Here is a 9,795-nt window from a genome sequence, read left to right on the forward strand (position 1 = left end):
ATCAAAACAGACGACTGTATCTTCATCTTTTAGTAATATTAAACCAGCATTTAATACGTTACAAAGGTTCTTCTCTGGATTCAAAGTTGTTTATATTTGTTTTGGTTTTTTCTCTTTCGCCCTCAGTTTCCGAGACCCGAGAGAACCGGTGTGACACAATCTTAACTATGGGTCGGATCTCGTTTAGTGAAATTATTTGGTGATGAGCTTCGCGAAAGGAAAAAGAAATTATTTCATGGCCCAAAACTACAAATAAACAAAATGTAAACGAAGTAAATGTTGTAGTATTCGTTTATAAAAAAACCCACCCATAAATAAATGTCGTTAAAATCATGAAAGGAAACCTTGTGAAATGCCAGAATTGAAAAGTATGTACATAGAAATGATTGATGCAGAATGATGAATATGTTGAAATGATGAATAGACTGTACTCTCTCAATTAGTTTCATAACTTGAATAATAATCAGAAACATCAGAGTCTAAAGTCACTGTTCTATGAACTGGAACTGTCAAAGTCCCATCATCAGTATGTGTATGTTGATATAGTAATTCTGAATCACTTGCTCGTTTAGATTTTTTCATTTGATCTTTAATCACTTGTTCATGAGCAGCCATAAACATTTCATTTTTTTCAGCATCATCATCAATATGTGCTATATTCCTTATTTCTGGTGAAATACTTGATGATGGTGATTTGATTGAATTGGGTGTTGAAGTTTTAGATCTTGAACGATGAACAATCTCACCATTTTCATTATGGTGATGATGACGGTGATGACGATGATGACGTCTAGCTCTATCTGCTGTACTTCTTGTTCTTATTGGTTTTGGATTCAAATCATAAGTACCATTTATCAAATCATTTCTTGTAATCTTTTGAATGTTTTTAGTTTGTAAAGTCTTTCCATGTTGTTGTATTGGTTCTGATTTTTCTTTCTTCTCTTCTGCTTTTGCTTCTGTTTCAGCGGAGCCCATCTTCATGATATTAAGCACCTGTTTATATGTGGAAGCATTGGAAGGGAATGGGAATAATAAAGCTTTTAATACTCTAGAAGCACTTTTCTTCAATGGGTCATTATCTTCTGAACTACCTTTAATTAAAGCTTTTGATGAGTTTTCACGACCATTATAATCAAAGGTCGATAGGGAAAAGGCTCTTGTCATTATCATCTTAATTGGGGTTTGTTTGTAGTTGATGTTTAATTTATATTATCTTCAACGTTGTATGTAAACCCTGTTGGCTGCGCTTTATTTTCATGTATTGAGGCAAAGTAATTGATGGATGTTATAAATAACCTTGATACACTTGTTCTTGCTCACTGAGATTGATATGAAGCACTCGGGTATCTAAAACTGAACAATATGAATACTCTGATTGTATACGTAGTACATATACACATTCCTCTCACAAATAACTTCACTTGAACGAGATTATTGATTTGTTTTATATCCAGCATTCTCTTTTTTTCCTCTGCACAGCACACAACAGTACTCGGCCGACCCTCTGGAGGAAGGGTTTCGGGATTAAGTTTAAAATCCGCACAGCGCAAAAAACCCGAACGGCTTGAGTCGACCAAAAGCTAAACCCGAAAAATATAAATGAGTTTTCTTACAAATACAGAAAGTGTATTTTTTGTAGATTGGTTACTGATCAAATGATCGTTGGCTATCCTGTTTCTTTTGAAGGTGTTTGACTAGCTCTAAACCAGTCCATAGACTTCGAATTCAACTGCCTAATGCCTTTTCGGTGAAAATACAACTAACGCGCTTTTCTCCTCGGTAGAAGACGCTCGTACAAGTAGAAATTTTTTTTGTATGTGCTGAAGCTACTAATGCTTTATTAGTTTAAAATGGGCCAGTTCAACTTAAGCGTTGAATGTTCAATTCTGCATAATAGATTTAAGACTTTGTACGAAAGTTCTTGTTTTCGATTTGTCATGAGCTACAAAGAAAATCTGTATTCACCATATTACTATACGCAAAGTGTTTTAACTTTAACTGGGTCTTGGGCGCGGTCTTTGAATATAAGCTTCGTGTAGCTACTGGAGCTAGCAGCAGCCACTAGTATACACTGATCACTCATTTTCATGAGTCATGATTATTGATATTGATGTATTCTAATAGCTAGTCTATGGTTAAAGTGATAAGTAGCGGACCTTGGACAGTAATCGAAAGCTTCATACTCTAAAAAGATCTAGATTTCAATAATCATTCAGTCATTCAGAACATGTGTTTATACAAATTCTATATCATAAAGTACCGCAAAGTCCTGTCAAATCAAAATTTGTCGCTATTAGGAAAAGCGATGAAGTAAGCAAAGGGTGGTTTGCATTGATTTAAACACCTTTAAACCCACCATCGGAATCGGATCTATTTTTTGAAACATACCGATTAAAAAATTGTTGATTAATCTTTTGATGAGATATTACTGGACTTGATATTTGATCTTCATTAATTTCTGTTGAAAATGAATCATCCAATTCAGCACCATATTGGAAATTATTTGAATTCCTTTGATTGAATTGAGTTTGGAAAAATTGATTTCTTGGTGTATGTTGAGTAAAATCTAATCTCTTGGAACTTTGACTGCTATTATTGATGATTTTTCTTTCAGATTTTAATGGACTTGGTATTGCATACTTTATTTGACTATAATGACTTTTCAAAGCTTCAATTCTTTTTCTTTTGATCCTTTCACTACCGGGTATACTTGTTGTTGTTTTCTTGTTTGTACCGAAGGCTAAAGGCGATTTATCACCTAGATCCGAATTGAATGAATAATTTGCATGAATTATGGACTTTCTCGGTGTTTCTTGTGGAAGGACCGAGTTAAATGTGCTTTTGAATTTTGTTGGCGAATCATCCTCTTCCTCTTCATCTACTTCATCAACATCTTTGAACTTTGAAATTTGTCTGTCCAGAACTTTCCCTTTCCATAATAACAAAATAGCTCTACAATGAGCTCTATTCCATCTTCTTTGGAAACTTGAAATGTTTTCATTATCTCTTTTAACTTTCAATAATCTCAAACTCCAAGTATTAACATATTTCAGAATCAATTTCACATTAGCATCATCTTCGAATTCAATCAATTTATTTTCCAATTCTTCAATTTTTAGAAAAGCCAGTTGAAATTTAGTGAAACCAGTTGATAATAAATTCACATTGTTAACATCATCAGCTTTGTCTTCCATTTCTCTTATTGAATTGAATTTGTTAATCCATTTCTCAAATGTTGGTTTCAAATATAATCCACCTAGGAACTCTTCTTTGAAAAGCTCTTCTTGAGATAAATATGATTCATATTGATCTTTCCAAGTTTTGAAAATGCTAGATAACTTCAGTTTCTCAATATTTGCATTATATTCAGAAAGTTTCATCTCTAATTTGGATTCCAATGAATCTTCATATTTATCACTCCATTTCTTGAAAGTTTGACTCATCAACGTTTTAGAAACCTTGTTTGAATGGAATTCAATAGCTTTTTGCTCCAGAGTTGATCCATCTGAATTTCTTTTCACAATCTTTTGGAAAAACTTCTTTAAAACAACATTGTCACTTCTAACTTCATTTTCATGAACTTGATCCAATTGCCCTTTCCAGTGATTGAAATAGATAACTTTTGAGTAAGATTCATAAGCTTCATCACCAGCTTCTAAAGAATTATCAAGTTTGATCTTTTGCAATACTAGTTTATCCCAAAATTTACTCAAGATGGATTGATTATAATCATTAGATAGTTTTTGTAGTTGAGTACGTCTCTGCCATTTATTGAACAGCTTTTCAACACTGTTGTAATTTTTAGTACCTTCCACAATTTTCAAATTTGTTGATAATTTCCAAATGTTGAAATGAGTTTTCAAAACAGTATAATTACCAACTTCAGATGATTTTCTTTTCAAAACCAATTGATTTTTCCATCGACTTAGAAACTTTGACAGGTGTACCTTCCCTTGATAATACTTAAAACTATCCAGCATTTCCTTATGTTTCGATCTTTGATGCCATTGATTCAATGTGAATCCTAATAGGATTGAATTTCTCTTATTCAAGACTTGGTTTTCAATTGATTTGAAATACATTGCTTCAGACCATTTGTTCAAGTATTTAGACATCACTGAATGATTGAAAATATCTTCCAATTGTCTTGTTTTGGATAAAGTTTTTTGAGATCTTGCTTTCCATTTACTAAGGAAAAAACCAGCATGAAAGATTTGTTCCAATTGTGCACCATTTTCTTGCAATTCAACAACACGATCTTGTTTTGACTTCCATTTTTGGTAAAAACTTTTCAACCCAGCAACATCATTTGATTTTGAAGCAACTGTGGATAATTTCCATATTTTAAAGTTCCTTTGTAATAAATTATCTTGATAAAATGAATCTGCCTTGTCATTATCAATTTCAATCCTTTCTTTCCAATCACTGAAAAATTTAGATTCTTGTTGAAGATCAGCAACTCTAGCAAAAGCTTGTTGTTCTTGGAAATTAGCCGTCCAAACATCCCACACTTTCATCATTTGTTTAACATTGTTGAATATCAATGCATTAGATTCAAGATCCTCAGTAATGACTTTATGTTTATATGTCCACTGTGAAAAGTGTTTTTTTTTCAAGTAAAGCATCCATATCTTCCAAGATTGATTTAGTTCATGATTGATTCTTCTTTTGATTAACCAAATCCTTAGGAATTTCTGCCGTATAGCTAAATCTTTAAAATATAAATGATTTGATAACTTCATTGCAAAATTCGAAGGTTCATTTAAAAAAATATCAATGACTTTTTCAAGTTTAGACCTATGACCTAACTTTTGCAACTGATTATAGATGGTTATTATAAATCTATCGTTACCAAATTTCATTTCATGTTCATCCAATATTTGAAGATAATATTCCAATATTCCTTTAAAATTATTGTATCTCTCTATATCTGGTAGTTGATTTAGCAATGCGAAAAGAAGCTCTAGGTCCAGGACAGGCTCTTCATAAGGCACACTGTTTGATCTTTTATGTGATTCAGCAGCACCCGCACTGGGTATGAACTCAGGTGAATGGGATTCTAATAATGAACTTCCGGAAACTGATCTTTTCAAAGGAGTGATTGGATTGTTGTTTATGATTTCCATAGTGGATTCGGATATATTGTTGTGGGTGCTTGTGGCAATATTCTTGAGGTCCCTTCTAAATCCTCTCAAGTTGTCCAGGTTAGCATCGATATAGCTTGTTGTTGTATCCAAGAATGGATTAGCCTCATCATCATCAACACCACCACCAACACCGACTCTATGGTCCAGATTGAGCCTATTGAAACTGTTCAAAAGGGCGTCTGTCGAGAGCGTGTCTGACGGGCTCTTTGCCTCTGGCCTCCCTGTGCCCTTGCTCTCGTTGCTGCTCATGGGGCTGCTCAAATCATCACCACCACCATCGTCTTTTCTTTGACACGCGTTTTCTCTGTTTACATTTCCTAAAGCACACGGCCAGTGCCTGTAACCAGTCCGGTCCTAGGCGGCCAGCTGAGGAATTGGTGAAATTGCTCAGAACAATCAGTGGGGAGCCTCCATGAAACTCCAGTCTCCAAACCATCATCAACAAGGTCACTCAATCTAGACAAGACGCTTATAAAGGTACCACTGGTTAAAAAATTAACACTCCTGAAAAACATGGGGAACACAACCAGTATATATAAGATGCATGAATGTATCTATCCAAGCTTCAATTCTTAACGTTTGAAGGTCAACAACAAAGATGTCTTCAAAGATACAAGCCCTTGACTCTCTCAATGAGAAATATCCTGCTCCTCAGCGATTCCAAGCTGAACCAATCAAAGGTTCATCCCAAGATGGGTTCACTCCAGTTTACAGAAACAGTGCAATTGGTCAAAATGGTTCATTAATTGATTCAATTCATCCAGATCTTGATGATTTAGACAAACTTTTCCAAAATGCTGTTAAAACATTTCCAAATGAAAATTGTCTAGGTTATAGAAAATTTAATAACATCATCAAAAACAAGTATGATAATCATTATACTTATGAAACTTATAAAGAAGTTGATTTGAGGAAAAACAACATTGCTTCTGGTATCATTTATTTCGTTACAAGACATCCAAATTATAACAAGGTTCTGAATGATAAAGGAAAACCAGATTTTGTTGTTTCAATTTTAAGTCCTAATAGAAAGAAATGGGTTCTTTTAGATATTGCATCAAGAGCATTTTCATTACCAACAACCGCATTGTATCCTACTCTTGGTGAAGAGTCTTCAAAATACATTTTAGAATTGACTAAATCCCCAATTATTTTCACTGTTAAATCAAAAGTTGAAGAAATTTTACAATTGAAACAAAAGGGATTACCAAATTTAAACATTGTTGTTTCACTAGATGATTTCAATTATGATGACCACTCATTATTTGATGAAGCCAAAAAATTGAATCTCACTTTAGTGGATTTCAGGGCTATTGAGAAAACTGGTGAAAGAAATTTATTATCAACGAGTTTCAACCCACCAAGTCCGGATACTATTTATTCAATCTGTTTCACATCAGGTACAACTGGGTTGCCAAAAGGGGTTGTTTTGACTCATAGAAATGCTGTGGCTGGGGTGTCATCATGTCTTGTTGGGTTATACAAACCGGTTTCTACATATAATGAAACTGCTTTGAACAGTTTTAAAGTCAATAAAGCCGATAATGGTGAACAACTTAGAGCCATTAGTGCTTTACCATTTGCTCATATTTATGAACGTCAAATGATGAATTTTGAATTATCTAGTGGTTATGCACTAGCTATGCCAACGTTGACAAAAGATCCATCTTTTTTGTTTGATGATATTAAAGCTTGTAAACCTCATTGGATTGCAAATGTCCCAAGGGTTTATAATAAGTTAGAGGCTGCTATTAAAGTTTTCGTTCAAGAACATTTTAAAGTTGATGCATTAGGGGAGAATCCAAATGCTCCAATTATTGATAAAATGATTTTAAGAAATACAGTTAGAGAAGCTTTTGGTTTTCAAAATTTGAAATATTTTGTCACAGGATCAGCTCCTTTAGGTACTGATACTATTAACTTCCTTAAAGACATTTTATGCTGTGGTGGTATGACTGCTTATGGATCAACTGAATCATTTGCAGGTGTTTGCTTTGGTGATCCTTTTGAAACAAATACTACAAATTCTTCAGGTCCTCCAGGTGTTGCTGTTGAATTCAAACTTCGTAATGTCCAACAGATGGGTTATTCAGCAAATGATAAACCTTTAGCTAGAGGTGAATTATTATTGCGTGGTCCACAAATTTTCAAAGAGTACTATAAGAATCCAAAAGCCACAAAAGAGGCATTTGATCAAGAAGGTTGGTTTTATACAGGTGATATTGCTGCCATGGACTCTACTGGTAGAGTTTATATTATTGATCGTTTGAAGAATTTCTTTAAATTAAGTCAAGGTGAATATGTTACACCTGAAAAAATTGAAAATATCTATTTGGCCAATAGTCCTTTGATTACTCAGGTTTTTGTTCATGGTGACAGTTTAAAAAATTATCTTGTTGGAGTTGCTGGTATTAAATCTGAATCAATTATTGAATTATTGAAGCAACATCATAATATTGATGTCACTGAACCTGAATTGAAGGAGTTTTTGAAAGATCCAAAGTTTAAGAGAACCATTGTCCAAGAATTGAATAGACATGTTAAAGATTGTGACTTACAAGGTTTTGAGAAAATACACAATTTGCATTTCGACTTTGAACCATTGAAAGTTGAAGATGAGGTCTTAACACCAACTTTGAAATTGAAAAGAAATAATGCAAGAAAGAAATTTGAAGACATTTTGAAGAAACTTTATGATGAAGGTTCTTTAGTTAAGAATAGTAAGTTGTGATGTTTAGCTAATGTGCTCTTTTTTTAATGAATTAATTGACAAAATTTGATATGAACATTCAATATTACATAACGTACTTTACTTAACGTTTTTCCATTTTAACACCAGCTTTCTCTAAAATCTCATCTTTATTTTCTTCAACGTATTGCTTTTTAGCACTCTTGAAAATAGTATCTAAAGTTTTAGCAGCATCTTGATCAAATTTAGCAACAATATGATTTTGATCCTTCATATTAACTGCAACATAACCTTGTGCTGTAGAGTCCACTGCGGTTTCTTGAGCCCATTCAGCGTCATCGTATTCATGCAAGGAGATGACAGGTGGTTTACCATCAACATAAGCTGGAAATTGAACCATTTTGTACTTTGAAAAAGCAGAAGAAACGAAGTAGTGTAAGTTCTGCAAGTTTTCGTTATGTACTTGAAATTTTCCGCGAATTGATTTTTTTCTTAATTTTGGCAGACCTCATCAAAAAAAAAAAATTTAAACTGCACTGCGAGTTCAACCAAGATCTTGTGAATTTATAAATCAAACCCATAATGAGTCTCGAAATACCTAGTTTTACTGTTCCAGGACAACCAATTTGTCCGTCTTTGAAAAGCACAAATGATCCAAAACTAATACATAAATTTGAACCAGGTAATGGGGCAATTCTTCAAGAAGTTGAAGTAAATAACAAAAAATCATCAATAATTTCAGCAACATTGGTTGGGAAAGTGAAAGTTGAAGAGATACCAGACAAGAAAGAGGAAGCAGAAGAAGATAAAGAAGACTCAAAAGATATTGATTTACAAGTTAAAAGATTTAAAGTTTCAGTTATACCTACAAGTTCAAATGATTATGATGATTATGGCAAAACAAGTACAGAAACAGATTCAAATTTCGCCACAAATTTACCAAAAGAAGGTGATATAGTGATAACAAGAGTTACTAAATTGAATTTAAAACAAGCATTTGTGGAAATATTAGCAGTTGAAGGTGCTGGAAATGTTTTGACAGATTCTGGAATTGGCTCAAATGGTCATGGTGTAATTGCTGCAGGTGGTGGCTCAGGTGCTTCTACTTTTTCAATCCATCAAGCTTCATCAGATTTAGGTGAAACTTTCAAGGGTATAATCAGATCTCAAGATGTTAGATCCACTGAACGTGATAGAGTTAAAATAATAGAAAGTTTCAAACCAGGTGATATTGTCAGGGCTCAAATTTTATCCTTAGGTGATGGTACCAACTATTATCTAACCACTGCAAGAAATGATTTAGGTGTTGTGTTTGCCAAAGCTCAAAACGGTGCTGGTGGTTTAATGTATGCTATTGATTGGCAAACTATGGTTTGTGCAAAGACCGGAGAATTAGAACCACGTAAATGTGCAAAACCATTTTGAATAAAACATCAATAAACTAATAGATACTGTAGAGAAATGACCAGAGAAGCACTAGAAGCTCATAAACGTGCAATATCGTTTGCGGCGTTTTTTTTTTTAACAGACAACGTTCTTATATTTCTAATCTTTTCTAACTATACAAGTACTTCCATTAAGTTCATTTTCCAAATTCACATTTCTCATCAATAATTAAAACAACCACTAGATTTCTAGTAATTGGTTTCTTAAAATAATAGGTTTCCAAAAAAGACTCTAAGCGTCAAATCATCAATCAACTTAAGATTTCATAATACAGAGGGATATAATTTATCTTTGTAACACCCTATTGATGTTGAATTTGTCCTCAACCATATATCTATCCTAGCATCTCAACAACACAACCTTTAAACCCCTTCAGAACCTCTTTCTCATCTCTACTCACCTCTAAAACCATACTTTTGTTGAATACTTCTCATCTTGTATTTGGTAGCTGAAACAGCTTCTTCACATGTTCTGTCATTCTTTCTAGTGATACGGGCTTGTATCAAAGCATCT

The 9,795-nt window shown here is 33.5% G+C and overlaps 5 protein-coding genes across 5 annotated transcripts; 2 read left to right on the forward strand and 3 right to left on the reverse strand.

Moving 5' to 3' along the window:
* Positions 1–435: 435 nt before the first annotated feature.
* WICANDRAFT_65587 (uncharacterized protein) lies at positions 436–1,164 on the reverse strand (the record flags this gene model as incomplete). The annotated part of the gene is made up of 1 exon (XM_019183944.1): positions 436–1,164. One exon carries the CDS (start codon positions 1,162–1,164, stop codon positions 436–438), a length of 729 nt encoding a protein of 242 aa, XP_019036538.1.
* Positions 1,165–2,336: 1,172 nt separating this feature from the next.
* On the reverse strand, positions 2,337–5,396 carry SFI1 (Sfi1p; the record flags this gene model as incomplete). The annotated part of the gene is made up of 1 exon (XM_019185252.1): positions 2,337–5,396. One exon carries the CDS (start codon positions 5,394–5,396, stop codon positions 2,337–2,339), a length of 3,060 nt encoding a protein of 1,019 aa, XP_019036539.1.
* Positions 5,397–5,745: 349 nt separating this feature from the next.
* On the forward strand, positions 5,746–7,878 carry WICANDRAFT_36592 (uncharacterized protein; the record flags this gene model as incomplete). The annotated part of the gene is made up of 2 exons (XM_019182453.1): positions 5,746–6,605; positions 6,669–7,878. 2 exons carry the CDS (start codon positions 5,746–5,748, stop codon positions 7,876–7,878), a joined length of 2,070 nt encoding a protein of 689 aa, XP_019036540.1.
* An 82-nt stretch (positions 7,879–7,960) lies between these two features.
* Positions 7,961–8,236, reverse strand: WICANDRAFT_36408 (uncharacterized protein; the record flags this gene model as incomplete). The annotated part of the gene is made up of 1 exon (XM_019182433.1): positions 7,961–8,236. The coding sequence occupies one exon, from the start codon at positions 8,234–8,236 to the stop codon at positions 7,961–7,963; it is 276 nt and encodes a 91-aa protein (XP_019036541.1).
* Positions 8,237–8,376: 140 nt separating this feature from the next.
* On the forward strand, positions 8,377–9,348 carry CSL4 (exosome non-catalytic core subunit CSL4). Its single transcript, XM_019186623.1, has one exon. It carries the CDS (start codon positions 8,419–8,421, stop codon positions 9,259–9,261), a length of 843 nt encoding a protein of 280 aa, XP_019036542.1. The 5' UTR covers positions 8,377–8,418; the 3' UTR covers positions 9,262–9,348.
* The last annotated feature ends 447 nt before the right edge of the window (positions 9,349–9,795 follow it).

Source organism: Wickerhamomyces anomalus (assembly GCF_001661255.1).
Source record: "Wickerhamomyces anomalus NRRL Y-366-8 unplaced genomic scaffold WICANscaffold_7, whole genome shotgun sequence".
NCBI lineage: Eukaryota > Fungi > Ascomycota > Saccharomycetes > Phaffomycetales > Wickerhamomycetaceae > Hansenula > Hansenula anomala.

Coding starts and splice junctions, on each gene's coding strand:
- CSL4 (XM_019186623.1), top strand. CDS start 8,419: ATGAGTCTCGAAATACCTAGTTTTACTGTTCCAGGACAACCAATTTGT.